The 14175-nt window shown below is 38.8% G+C and overlaps 1 protein-coding gene across 3 annotated transcripts in view; it reads left to right on the top strand.

Moving 5' to 3' along the window:
- The window catches only part of GTF2I (general transcription factor IIi), a 79386-nt gene that overhangs the window by 55074 nt on the left and 10137 nt on the right, over positions 1-14175 (top strand). For all 3 annotated transcript variants that reach the window (XM_075440562.1, XM_075440561.1, XM_075440560.1), the window contains 13 exons: positions 4085-4156; positions 4870-5053; positions 5369-5427; positions 7570-7641; positions 8153-8336; positions 8644-8702; positions 9394-9477; positions 9993-10088; positions 10616-10681; positions 11532-11715; positions 12238-12290; positions 12997-13107; positions 13857-13940. In XM_075440562.1, the coding sequence (XP_075296677.1) occupies positions 4085-4156; positions 4870-5053; positions 5369-5427; positions 7570-7641; positions 8153-8336; positions 8644-8702; positions 9394-9477; positions 9993-10088; positions 10616-10681; positions 11532-11715; positions 12238-12290; positions 12997-13107; positions 13857-13940 (1308 nt within the window). The remainder of the gene's footprint in view (positions 1-4084; positions 4157-4869; positions 5054-5368; positions 5428-7569; positions 7642-8152; positions 8337-8643; positions 8703-9393; positions 9478-9992; positions 10089-10615; positions 10682-11531; positions 11716-12237; positions 12291-12996; positions 13108-13856; positions 13941-14175) is intronic.

Genomic DNA, 14175 nt, shown 5'->3' with positions numbered 1-14175 from the left:
TCCTCTCTTGCCTGGGAGTTCAGACTTTTCTGGGAGTTTGGTCTTTCTTTGGGAGTTTTGCGGAATATGCAAAATCTGCAAGTTGCCGGTTCCACAATCACTGCTCAGAGACTGGCTGCTAATTGGTTGTTGGGCGGTGAGAAAATTGTGTTGTATATAGTTTGTTTACATGTTCATTATTATCATTATTATTAGTAGTAGTATTAGTAGTAGTAGTATTAGTAGTAGTAGTATTTCCTTTGTCTTATTAAACTGTCTTCATCTCAACCCATGAGTTTTACCTTTTGTCCGTTTCTAGTCCTCATCCTGCTGTGGGGGAAGGGGAGGGGTGAGCGAGTGGCTGTCTAGTGCTGGGTTGCCGGCTGCCGGGTTAAACCACGACAACTCTATCAACTGCTTTGATTCAGCTGACCAGAAGGAAAAACAATGAGCTGAGTGTTAGTCTGTTGAGATACAGGGAAAAGGCAGTAGTTTCCATAGTTGATGGAGTTTACTGGGTAGGGAACTGTCTGTAGCATGGAGTAATTGCTTATGTATGGTATTTGCTATAATTTGATTAACTGAAATGCAGTAATGAACATGCAGGTTAGAGACATTTATTATTGTAGAATCTGACTTGCTCAGATGATGGGACTGCATTTTCACATAATAGTGCAAAAACAATGCATTCTAACCACTTTTGCCGTCAGCAAGACTTTTCCGTCGATGCGTGCTCTGACATGTTTTGTCTCCATTGAGCACCCGTCCAAAGGTAACAGAAATGACCATGTGAACCCAAGGCTACAAGAATAGTCTTGTTACAGTTGCACCCATGAACTCATTTTCCCTCAAGCTGAGAGAAAAAAGTTCAGCATGGAAAAAAATCAAGTTTTGAAAGAATTGTGGCTTTGCATGGGCACTAGTTGGTAGATTACTTTCCTGGGCTTGTTTTTCTCTTCAGCTGTATGCTGCTGTCTCTTGGGCTTCAGGGCGCTTTTCTAATTGTCCAATTAAGCCAAGTGTTGAAAGCTTGTATGCCTGAACCAATGGTAGCAAACAAATTGCTCCCAACCCCAAAGTGCTAACTGGCAACCTCAGTCTGGCTGAATTGTGAATTTTTAGTAATACCAGAGAAATTCTTAGTTCAGACAGGGATGCAAGCTTATGTGTGATAATATCTGCACTACTGCAGCACTATTCTGTTGTATTTGTAGTCATAGTCTTCTGTTGTAAAAAGCATATCAAAGACTGTGCTTAAAGTGAACATTAAGGATCTAAATTAAGCAAAGAGATTATGGCATAAGGATGTCACTTTAACACGTGTGTAGGAATGAAACTTCCTGCAGTATAAGTTAACCTAGTGTCTTGAGACTTAATAGACTACTGTTCCTCCGAATTTGACTACAAAAATAGTAGGTAGGCTAATGACTGAGCCTTCAACTTAACTGTACTCTTATGTGGGTTTTTAAATTAGCCCTTTTCTGTGTTGTTTTGCTTGTATTTAATATGATTATACTGATTCTGAAGACAAAGCAGGTACATTACATAGCCTGTAAAACCCCTGTAGCTAGGAAAACGAGCGGTAACCCATTTTTATGGCACAGTGTTATGAACAGTCACTTTATGTTGCTTGTCTTCACGAACTCATAATGATTGTATATTCATGTGTGACCTCTGCGTTATTTCTGAGAGAAGAGAATGTCTGTGAAAGCTGCTGATAATGTCTCGGGGAACACAGCTCAGAAGATAGCTGCCTGAGCCTCCTTTCCCTTGGTTTTCATTTTCTGCCATTTTGGATTCCCTCCTTCCCTGTAGCTCATCGTCTCCTCTGCTGCTCCGCATGTCTGCTGCTGTCTCAGGAGAGTGAGGTGTGCGGTGCCAGCCCCTGCTCACGGCTCCATGTCCAGCGTCCTGCCCTGTCCATAGCCCCTGCTGCCCGATGTCCCAGCAGGAGAGGACAGGATGGACATGGAAGTTGTGTTTGACTGGTGGAAGAAAGATGGTTTGCATTTACAGTCGTGTAGGAAGCAGCCTGGTCAGGAAAGTTTTATGAAATGGCCTCAGCCCTGAAGCCCTGAGAAGACTGATACTGGCTTCAAGACAAACCAGTCTGGCTCAGGAAATGGCTGGAGAAGTAGGAGCAGGTGCCTTTGAAGATAGCCCAGCCTTGTGCAGTGCAGTTGTGGAGCAGAAGCTGTTGCTTGTGCGTGCTGACTAAACCCACAGTGTGGCAGCTGTCTGTGATCTTCTTCAAGGCTGATGAGCTTTCACTTGTTGGTCACGAAGCCATACTCAGAGGAAAAAAGTGATTTATGTGATATGTGCTTTGATCCCTGTCACCTGACCCTGAGGGGGCAGGCGGATTCTTTTAGGGATCCTTGGCAGAATGATGACGACACTAAATCATAGTTACAATTAAAGATTTAGTTTTTTAACAGGATATTATAGTTAGTATACCATAGATTTTATGATTAGGATGGCACAGGATTTCTACAAGCAGAATCAGCAGAGCATGACTTACGAGTAGCCTAATACAGAATCTATAATACAACTTAACCTATGGTTTCTAATCAGCTAGACTCTCTGCAGATTGGGTCAGATCTTCATACATGTCTTGCTGTATCAATATAACAATCATAATCTAGACTCAGAAATTATATCAAAGGAGACGAGTCAGTCACACAGTCCTTGGAGGCAGCGGACGGCAGTGGAGGAGTCCCTGGCCACGGGGGTCATGGATCTCACTGTCCAGCAGCAGCTCCCATCCAAGTTCCTCCCTTAGGACTTGTAACTCTTTGATTTTGTGGACAGTGCTCCGTGTGCTGCTACGCTTCCCTGTTCTGTGCCGGGGACATCACCACCACGGGGGCTGGCTGGGTGCCTGGGACCTTCAAGCCGGTGAGGAAACGAGCAATCAGCCTGGCACCCAGGAACCTTGAGGCTGGTGGGGAGGGGAAAAAGAAATCTGTTTGGTCTGTCCATTTGGTTCACAGAATGTTCAGGGCCTGAGAATGAAGGGAAAGGGAAAGGATACGTGACCTGGTTGGTCACAGAGAATGGCTGCTTGCCTGACAAAATGACGTTATTTATGCTAACCACATTACATTGTATTGGGAGCTGGGGGTACCGCTCACAATCCCAAATGATGAACACACATGACAAACCAGAAAAAAAAGCTGTTATCATTCCTGCTACCAAGTGTGACAGCACTAACGTCATCGTTGTGCTCTGTTGTTCTGCTGGAGGAGCAGAACTCAAACTCATCACTATTGTCAGGTGCAAAACTTTGACTCGTGAACTCTAAGGTTGTGTGTGTATCAGCCAATAAACAGAGATGCTCAAGTGATAAAATTACGCAAAAACTGTATTTAATCTATTTTTATTGACCAGGATAAGCTAATCTCCATAGCTGCCACATGTTGGGTTCTGTGTCTGAATTATGACTTAACTCATGTCTTAGGCAGAATCAAGGAAATGTTTTGGAGAGTTGGAACTAAGCTGCTTCTCATTGCAAGAAGAATGATAAAGTCCCTAGTGTCATTTGCTGTAGTTATTAATCACCATTTAATAAGTATTGTCCATGAACAGTGGCAGAAATGACTGCTGGAAGTTCAACATGAGTATACAGCAAGGAGCAAACTGCTGTGTGCACCCATTGTAAAAGCTCGCCTTGGGGTTGTCAGTGCTTAGCAAAGATTCCTTGAAAGCAAGTTTTCATCCCATATGCACACCAATTTCTGCACTGAATATTAAGATAATTTTTTAGAAAATGAAACTGGCAAAAAACTAATCCCCCTTCCAAATAGAATCTAGAGATTGGAGAAGGATGATGAAAGCACTGTGGTTCTTCATGCCAATATTCTGTGTGTATTTTGTAGCAAGAGTGATGTCGCTGGTTCAATGGATTTTTGTACAGTCTTAATATTCTGTCATTTTTTTGTAATTAATTTTTTGTAGTACTAAGTTGAATCCATACTTCTGCATGGTATTTTCTGGGTTACCTGAAAATGCGGGATGGTTATGCGTGCTATAAACTGAACGACTGAAAATATAACCAAAATAATTAGGGAATGTTGGTTTTGTTCTCTATCACTCTCAAATACAGTGAAAGAGGAGTGGTATGCCAGAATCACCAAACTGAGAAAGATGGTAGATCAGCTGTTCTGTAAAAAGTTTGGTGAGTACAGTATTATTATTTTCTTTTTCTGTTATGACCTTGTATTTCTTGAAGATTGCTTTCATTATTTCCTTTGAACATCTACATTAATGAGACCTTTGATCAGTTTTTTCAAATATTTAAAATCCTGACAGTCGAGTGAAAAAGAATGTATTATTCTACTGCTTATACAACAAGGTAAATGCATAGTTAAAAAAAATTTATAAATCTTACATGTACGGCTCTTCTAATTGCTCTCAGTTCCTTCCTATTTGGATTTTTTTTTTCCTTTGATGGTGAATAAAACAACCGTTTACTTATTTATATTCATTGCAGTATCATTAAAATTAGTATTAGAACATTTCTGTGTGAACTTTTATGTTCTCTCCAATGTAAAAAAATTGTCAACTTCATAAGAGCTAGAATAAAATGTTGCATGATGCTCTATAATAGATTAAAAACTTCATATAAACCCACTGTGTTATGCCTCAGTGGGGAACCCAGTAATCTTCAGTCTAGCATTGTGACTGCCCAATAGCAACGTGATACAATACGGTAAATTTTTATTGTTTTGATGTGCCGAGACTTTGGTCTCTGTTGGGTTTAGATGTCCCACATTGGCCCAGATTCTAAGATCACGACTGCAACAGCCTGAAGAATTGGTAGCTTAGCTAGCTTCTGATAAAGGTTGGTGGCCAAACTGTCCAGTTACTGGATGTATTTTGTTCTAACAGCCGAGGCCCTGGGGAGCACTGAGCCTAAAGCTGTTCCGTACCAGAAATTTGAGGCCCATCCCAGTGAGCTCTATGTTGAAGGGCTGCCAGAGAACATCCCCTTTAGGAGTCCCTGCTGGTACGGGATCCCTCGCCTTGAAAAAATAATTCAAGTGGGCAACAGAATAAAATTCGTGATCAAAAGGTAAGTGTTTGTTTTAATGCCTAAACATGGGGGTTTTTTAAGAGTGATGCCAAACAAACGCCCTCTGTGTAATCAAGCACTTGATTTCATTAAGTCATGAAGCATTTGGTCTCTAGTTGCTGAATTGGCAATGAAGTATTCTGCTTTATAAAGTGGGTATCTGCAATCCAGGCAAGTCTTCCAGAATATCTTTGTGGCACTTTCAGCAGTGTGAAATATGTAGTAGAAAAATCGAGCTTTTCAATGCATGTCATAATAAGTAGTAGTAGTTCATTTACGTCAAGAATGGGCAGATTATTCACTTTCTGGTTGCAGGCCGGAGCTGCTGACTCTCACGTCAACCGAAGTTACTCAGCCTAAGTCAAACACTCCAGGTAAGGCAGGTGCTGTCTCCAGGTGGGGATGAAGGGGGTTGGTGGGGACACAAGTTAGGGTCAGTCCCACTTTTTTCAAGAAGTAACCCTTTTGTGATGAGCATGCTGACATGCTCTGCATGAGGTCTGAAAAGAATAAAGTGAGTATTATGAACACGGATGGCTTTCTGGACCGTGGTGCGGTCCAGCTGTCTCTGAGTAACTGGGATGGATCCCCCTCACAGCCTGGAAGAGCTGGAGCTACGAGCCTGGTCGGAATCAAAGCTCCTCAGCCCCTCAGCAGTTGGGCTTTTTTCAGGCTCCTGTTAGTAAGAAATCGAAATGACTTCCTGAAAGCGTAAAGCGCCTTTAACACAGGAGAAGAATCAGATTGGGTTTTATTTCTGGATGCTCTGAATTGGAGTGTGTAGGCACTTGCTTGCTACAGAAGCGTACAATCCAGATCTTGTTGGGGTTTTTGGGAGTATGAATCTGCTGGTAGTAATAACACAAACCGAGATCCAGGGCTTCCTAGGTTCTTCCCCACCCACATTTCACTGGATAAACACACCGCAGCATTAGGAACTAACTGTTGAGCTCACTGCAGGAAAGGAAACGGAAAGAATGTGATTTAATAATCATGTAGTTAGTAGTCATCTTACGTCATCATAATGTATTGTGGATTTTGTTTGGATTTTAGGAGAAGGCTTCTATTCAGCGAGAGGGTAGCTCAGTAGAAGAGACTGTGTTCAGTGTGGAGCAGAAGGAAAAGGCAGCATCGATTTCCCCCCTACCCTCCCTTGTTTGTTTGTTTTGTTGCCAAAATCCCAATTGTCATCAATTTTGATGATATAACTGACACTTTGACAATGAAGTAGTAACAGCAGGTGACAATAATAGCAGTAAAAAAACAGCTAATAAAATCTTCTTTCTAAAAGAATTGATGTTCAGTGGTCATGATTCTTAAAACTCAGCCCGTTTGAATGTTCAGAGTGACATTTCTTTTTGTTATTTCACTGTATTTTTCACTAACTTAAGGTGTCTGGCCTTGCCAGTGCCCACAGAGCTTATCAGGGTTCAGGTCTGATGTCAGGCAGGCAAACACAGCAAATATTCTCTTGGGCTTAGAGCCCAGTGAAAACCATTTTCCCAGGCAAAGGCCGAGGATCTTCTTACTGTAGATGCAAACTTTATGTTGCTGAAGAATGTTAGGCCTTTTTTAAAGCAAAATATTATTCTGTTTCAAAGTAATAATGCTGTGTCCTCAACAGTTAGTCCAAGAACAACGTTTTAATTTTTAAAATTAAATTAGACAGTCTAATTCCTTTGCCAGTAAGACTACAACATGGCAAGAAGTATTAACACACATACAAGTGTTAAATACCTGTGAAATCTATCAAATAAGTAGGTCAGATTAAAAAAAAATTAATGCATCTTGCTTGAAAATAAAAGAAGCTAGAAATAAGCAAGGTCAGGTAATTTGTTAGTCAAAAATAGGATTCGGAAACAAAAAAAATTCTGTATGGCTTCCTTCATGCTTTCCACAACTCTGAATGGGTTTAGCTCAGTAGCAGTTAATTGTTATTTGTGGGTTATGATGAAAAGTAATGAATTATGGTGCTGTTTGTCAGAAAATAAGTTCTTTTTATTGCTACTAGTGTCCTTTGCTTTCTTCTCTAGCTAAGCTACACGTTGCCTGCTCTGGCTAGCACTCCTATAATTGGCTTTTATTTACAATGGAGAACAGAACTGAAATTTTTTTTTTTTTTTTTTTTTTTGTGCTAATCAAAATGTTTAGCAAAGCACTCTTTAAATCTTTATCTTCAGTTCTGAAGTGTGTTATTCTTATACACCATGATTAATTAATTCCAACTTTATAAGAGCCACTAGAATAATTCCTTACTGCATCTAAAGGCTCTGAAGAACAAGTTCTCCCACTTACGTCAATTTTTCATATTTGTAATGACATTTAAGCAGTTTTTCCATTATGTAGAAGGAATTACGTGTATCATTGAAGCTGCCATTAATGATCATTACTCATTGTGTGTCCTTGTCCACTGAGATGTGATTGTGTTGATAGTTTCCAGGTTCTTGTGTTGAAAGAATTGTGTTTGAGTGTCTAGGGCTGGGTAATACTCTGACATACCCCTCTCTGCCTTTCAGTGAAAGAAGATTGGAACGTCAGGATCACAAAGCTAAGAAAGCAAGTAGAAGAGATATTTAATATGAAGTTTGGTAAGTTACATGTTACATGAACTGTTTTGTAAAGCTGCTGCATTTTAAAACTAATCTGTAAAAAGAGTTTTAATTTCTACTGTACTTATTTAAACATCAGAAATGTACTGGGACAGATAATGGAAATCTTGACTCCTCTTACCTACTTTTTACTGACTCTTCCCTAGAACTGACATAAATTACTCTATAACAAAATCCTAGGCCATAGTTTTTTCCAGTTGGGTGACAAGAAATAACGATACTTGCACAAAAAGCTTTTGGATGAAAGAAGTTCTCAGAAAAAAATATTAGGCACTGCCTAATATTTGTGTTATGTGTAACAAGATGGACCAAGTCCCTGTTTGCAGTTATTCTACAGAAAATAATAGAGAACCTATTTAAATAGTTCTCTTGGGTTTTTTTTATTACCTCTGAATAGCAGAGCTTCTGTAAGCCAAGCTTCTTAGAAATCACTTGAGATAAAATATCACCCATTTGAGTGTGTAAACTGTCATTAAATCTCTATTTTCAGCCCAAGCGCTGGGGCTTTCAGAGGCAGTGAAAGTTCCCTATCGTGTTTTCGAATCAAACCCTGAGTACTTGTACGTCGAAGGCTTGCCAGAAGGAATCCCCTTCCGGAGTCCTACATGGTTTGGAATTCCACGCCTTGAAAGAATTATCCGTGGGAGTGGCAAAATCAAATTTGTTGTTAAAAAGTATGTTTGTAATTCAGTTATTTTTTACTGCTGGTTTTGAAGTTATTTGATTCTCTTCCCAGCAACTTTAGGCTTTAAAAACTACCTAAATTGTGTTTCCGTGAAACAGAACGAACATTTTGCAGATATCTTTTATCTCATAAAAGCACATGCCTTCCCTGTTAAATTTGTATAGCTGTATAAATTGCATGTTTCATGCATCAAGTGTCTAGGGGGAACAGTGGCCTTGTACCTGGAAATTTGTAAGTTTGCTGTGTTATTTTTCTTGCAAGTGTAATTGATTGGATTGTGTTATTTCAACTTTTAGGCCTGAGCTTGTCACTTACTATTTGCCTCCAGGACTGGCTAGTAAAATAAACACTAAAGGTAAATAATAACAAGTATTATTTGCTGCCCTCAAATCGTAAATACTTACTTTCTGCTTCCTTAGCAGACTGAGAGATCTTTGTGGTTGAAAAATACAGGTGTTGGAAACAAAAGGCATTATTTAAGATGATCTAGCATAGTAGTCTCTAAATCTGCTATTATTTGAAAAAGTTACTCAAATTATAGTTTTATCTACCTTTTTTTTTTTTACTTAAGATTATTCCAATACAGAAAATGGATTTTACCCAATTTGGACAACTTTTATTTTGCTATTAATGGCCTACACCACATTTAACGTATAGCTGTGAACTGAAGTAAAAAACAATGCGGATTTGTAAGAAAAGAATAAAAAAGAAAGTCTTTTAAGTTTGTCTGTAAAAAAATTCAGAAGTTATTTATTTTGTTATTTAGATCATAGGAAGTACCAAAGCTGTCCCTCACACTTAGAAACAGCAAAGTCTTCTGTTCTGAAGTAGTGGAGTGAAAAATTAGGTGTGGTGCCTGCCTTTTTCAAGAGTACTGAGCCTCCACTCATTTTAAGGCTGTGAGCATTGTGGTATTGCTCAGATTTTATAGTGCAGACTGTGCTTAGTACAGGCACAAGTGATGCTTCGGTCTGTTGGAATTTTCTGTGCAGGCTGTACATTGTAGAGGGTTTGTGCATTACAGCTTGTATTATATTGACTTCCAGCAACGAGTCCAAAGAGTTCAAAAAGGTCGCGAAGTCCTGCAGGCAATTCAAAGGTCCCAGAGAGTGAAGCTGCTGTTGAAGAAGGTATGGAAGAAATATCGTTAAATATTCTTCTAATGTTCTTCTATTCTTCTAATGTTCTTCTATTCTTCTAATGTTCTTCTATTCTTCTAATGTTTTCTGTTCTTCTGAGTTTTCATGGCCCATAATTAACTTATACATGCACCTCATGTAGCACGCTCAGTTTCATTTCAGGGCTTCGTATATGCTTTAATACAGAAATAGTTTGGGGTTTTTTTTTCTGAATAATGCTGGATTCCGTGCAGGTGATGGTTATGTAAAATGTTGGCGTTTGACAGCTTGCTTAGGCCTGTTATTCCAAGCAGACATGTGGGAACTGATGTAGTCCTGAGAAATGACAGATGTGCTTGGTAGTATCAAATGCTTAAATACAACCCTAGAAGAACTTTTTAAAGGTTTTTTTTTACTCTTGATTCAGAAGTGAAGTTTTCTCTAGTAGTCAAGTTTGATGCGTTGTTCTTTTCATACAGTAGCTTGCTTCTGCTCTCTGCACATATATGTGTAATGTCTTTTTACAGGTCCGAATAAACCACAAACAACAGAGGTTCAAACTAATTCTCAAACCAATGGGTCCAATATGAGTTTCAAGCCGCGAGGAAGAGAGTTTTCTTTTGGTAAATATCGTGGGGATTAGCACGCATGCATGCTACTAATGTTGGTATAGAAAATCCTGGTGATTGTGTATCGGAGATATTTTTAATTCATGTTTTACTCTACAGTTAGTGAATGACTGAAGTTCTTGTTTTCATGTACATTCAGTTCTTCGTCATGTAGAATAATCTGCATCAGAGAAATCCTGGATGATGTATGGAGAATGGTGTACAGATGCGGCATGGGTCCATTAGATCTTATTAACTTGAATTTGGATCACTCTTGGATTAATTTAAATTTTAATCGTCCTTGCTTTAGTTAGCAGTATTTTTCAAAGCTTTGGGAAAATGACAAATTATGGGGATATAGGTTTAGACTGCAACAGAATGTTTCAGTGCTATTTGCAGAACGATAGCCATTTTGCGCATTTGACTGCCATAGTAAATCAGTTACCAAGCATTATAATTTATTAAACTTTTATTAAAATATTCTTCAAGGACTGATTCATTGTGTGAGTGTTGATTTAATTCTTCACATTTCCTCCTGGCAGAGGCGTGGAATGCCAAAATTACTGACCTAAAGCAAAAAGTGGAAAGTCTTTTTAATGAAAAATGTGGTAAGTTTATTGGTTCATTTTTACTGAGATGTCTTTCTTGTGAGCATGCAGTTAGATGTATGGCAGATATGTTCCCATGTTTATTCCAAAGGTCGTGCAGTCCTTGTGTACTTGAGGCAATTTCTTGTTTGAGTTCATTCTCACAGAGGTGGTTTGCAATCCTGTGTCACATTTCCACTAGCTATTTTATTTGGGTTTGGAAATGGAGAAGTTGTGGCTGGGGTTACTGCTTCTGTAATGACCCAAAGACGTAGTGACTCCACATCCTGGCACATCTTTTTAAGCTTTCTTTGCTCTGCTTATGAATGGGACTTTGTATGGCTTCAGTCTCTGTATGACCTGGTACGTTATGGGTGGTATCTGGAGAGACGCGCTCCATCGTATCCCAGCACTACTTCTAATGCAGGCTGTTTGGAAGCTAATGACTTTTGGAAGTGATGACTTCTCATTACTCTCCTGAGAGCGGTTTTTGGAGCGAGAGCACTAAAGTCACCTGCCCTTGGTGCCATTCCCTGACAGTGACAGAATGCATTGCCTGTAACAAAGTGGAGTATGGATGGGATAGTCTTGTATGCAGACCAAGCCAGTGGCATGAACTGGCTGCAAATTACTAATTTTCAACAGCAAATTATGATCAGATTTACTGCAACAGAATGAGTTATGTTTGAGACGGTTAATTTTCTTCCTGCCTACTCGTAGCTGTCACCAAAATAGGCAAAGCCTGCTGGTTCCACCTAATCTAGTGTGTATGTGCCAACTATTCTATTCCGTTTATACCCGAGGTTTTCCTTTTTATGTATATACACATCAGTTATCGAGCTGGTGGCTTATTTGCTCTGTTGCATTTCAGGGGAAGCTCTGGGGCTGACTGAACCAGTGAAGGTGCCGTTTGCATTGTTTGAATCCTTCCCGGAGGTTTTCTACGTGGAAGGACTACCCGAGGGGGTGCCATTCCGCCGACCTTCTACTTTTGGAATTCCAAGACTAGAGAAGATCCTGAGAAACAAATCTAAGATAAAATTCATTATTAAAAAGTAAGACTCCCATATGCCTTTGATAATCTATTCTATGAGAATTGAAATGTAGACCAAAAAGTGAAATTGTGTTGCCGAGTTGCTAAATTACTCTATAAATTTCACACTGGAGTATTTTTAGTAAATGAGAAAATGGTCAGAAAGCTCTTGTAAAAGTGGAGCTAGGTACTGCTTTGGCAGGAAGAGCAAGTCCAGATTTCTTAGACCGTTTCAGTTACCACATCACTGGTTTAGTTCCTACTGCCTGGAGCACTTACGGGTTACTCATAAAACTTGCTGGCAATGTACTGAAATGTGAGAAGTGGAGCTTCCTGTGTTGGGAATAGGTTTCTAGAATAGGTTTAAGATAACCCATGTGCCAGTGCAGAGCCTCTCAGCCATTGCATTCTTGGCTGTATGTTTGGCTGAGAGGATATCACTTAGTTCCTGTCTTTAACAAATTAACGTTAGAAAATTGCGTTTTCTTTAATGTTGATGAATGTAATTTTATTACTGTACATGAAATGTTCAATCTGTTTGCAGGCCTGAGATGTTTGAGGCAGCTGTTAAGGAAAGTTCTGCTGGAAGCCCCCAAAGTGAGTTTTGCAACTGCTTAACGCTCTAGATAACAGCCTCTTTCAAGGATTAAATACAAATCAAGAGAGCTCCATGGTGTTAACGAATTCCTGAAAGATTCGTTCTACATTGTGGTGGTTTGGTTTGTTTGCTTGTTTGGTTTTAAGATGGGAAAAGCACTTACCAGTTACAGTTTAAATATAGCTTTAGCAATGGAGTATTAAATTTTTCAAGTTACTCACAATAATCATGCCTCTAATATATTCTTTACTACCTTTTATCAAAATGTCACCAGTAATGTGTGATTTGCAGAAGTAATTCAGGTCTAGAGATAAATTATTTGCTCCTAATACATAGGTCATCTAAATGACAAGTGCTCCACAGATAGGAGTGCAGATAGCCAGTAGAAAATTGTCATGGATACTCTTTTTTTTCCTTAATAATATTTTTATTTTTTTCTAATAATCTTTTTAGAAAACCAGCTAGGTAAAGATTGACATTATCTTTAATCTAGCTCTTTCACCTCTTGGGTTAGAAAGACAGAGTAGTGTGCACCTCCGATAAGTATGTCTCATTGGAAGCTGCTCACATTTTGAAAATGGAATTGGGTCAACTTTGAAAGCTTCACAAATATCTGTTATTTTGCAATATTTTCTTTGTATATGACATTCAAGATTTTGGGCGCTCTACAAATATTTTTTTTTTAATGAATTATCTTAATTTTAGGAAAAAATAATTCATCTAATATAGCCAATACAGCAAGCACGACAACAAACACAGTGGTGAACACAGCTGCAGGTGTTGAAGACCTTAACATCATTCAAGTAACTATTCCAGGTGTGGATACTGTCTGCTTTCATCTCCTGCTTTTTGTGCCTGTATTCTTCATGACATTTGTTTAGTCTGTGGAAGCTTTTTCATATAGTCAAGCGAGTTCACTGAAATAGAAGTACAGTCAACAAAGAGCATAATTTAGCATAGTGTTTTTCCTGAGATGGTATTTTCTAACTTTCATGAATATCTATTCATTGATATCTCTAGAATATTCTTGGCCCAGCCCCTGGTTAAGAAATATGCCTCCTTTTCCTTTTTTTGTCTTGTACTGTATTAAATACTGATTTGCATCTTTTTTTAGCAACTTCAAGAGATCAGAATTCGGACTGAATTGAATCGCTGTGCAGACTGAACTGCTTTGTCTTAACCAACAGTGATGACTACTTTCTCAGACACATACTACATTCGTTAGAAACTGAGGGGAACGTTGTGTGCTCTGGCCATCTGTTGAATGTCGCTTTGCTTTTACCTTTCCCCATTACATTTACTGAAAATAAAACACAATTTATGATTTTAGATTAAGTGTACAAAATCATCTCTAGATAGTAAATTTAATGTCGGTCATGTAAATACTTTGAAACTTCTCATAGATTTCTTAACAACCATCTATTTTTTGTGTATTTGCACAATTCTGTGTTACTGCTAAAACTAGCAACAAAGACAGTGCCTTTTCAAAGCTTTGAGTAAACATGCTGCTAGGGGGAAAAAAAAATTCTGTTGAATTCTGATGCTATTCTAACCATTTCTTCCAGATGATGAAAATGAGCGACTGTCAAAAGTAGAAAAGGCCAGACAGTTGAGAGTGCAAGTAAATGATCTTTTTAGACGGAAATTTGGTAATTGCTTCTTACTCCCCATTTTTACATAGGAGTGAATGCAATTAATATTGTTCATATTGAAGTTACTGAATCATCACAGTGGGTGAGATGTATGATCATTAAAATGAACGAATTTGAGAATTATGTATGAATGTTGTGCTTTGACTTCAGAAAGAATCTTTCATAAGTGATGTAGGTTGTTTGGTGTTCTAGGCAAAAAATCTGAAGAGTATAGACTGATCTGTGTTTGCCC

This window comes from Opisthocomus hoazin, chromosome 20 (assembly GCF_030867145.1).
Source record: "Opisthocomus hoazin isolate bOpiHoa1 chromosome 20, bOpiHoa1.hap1, whole genome shotgun sequence".
NCBI lineage: Eukaryota > Metazoa > Chordata > Aves > Opisthocomiformes > Opisthocomidae > Opisthocomus > Opisthocomus hoazin.
This window is presented reverse-complemented; position numbering and strand designations above follow the sequence as displayed.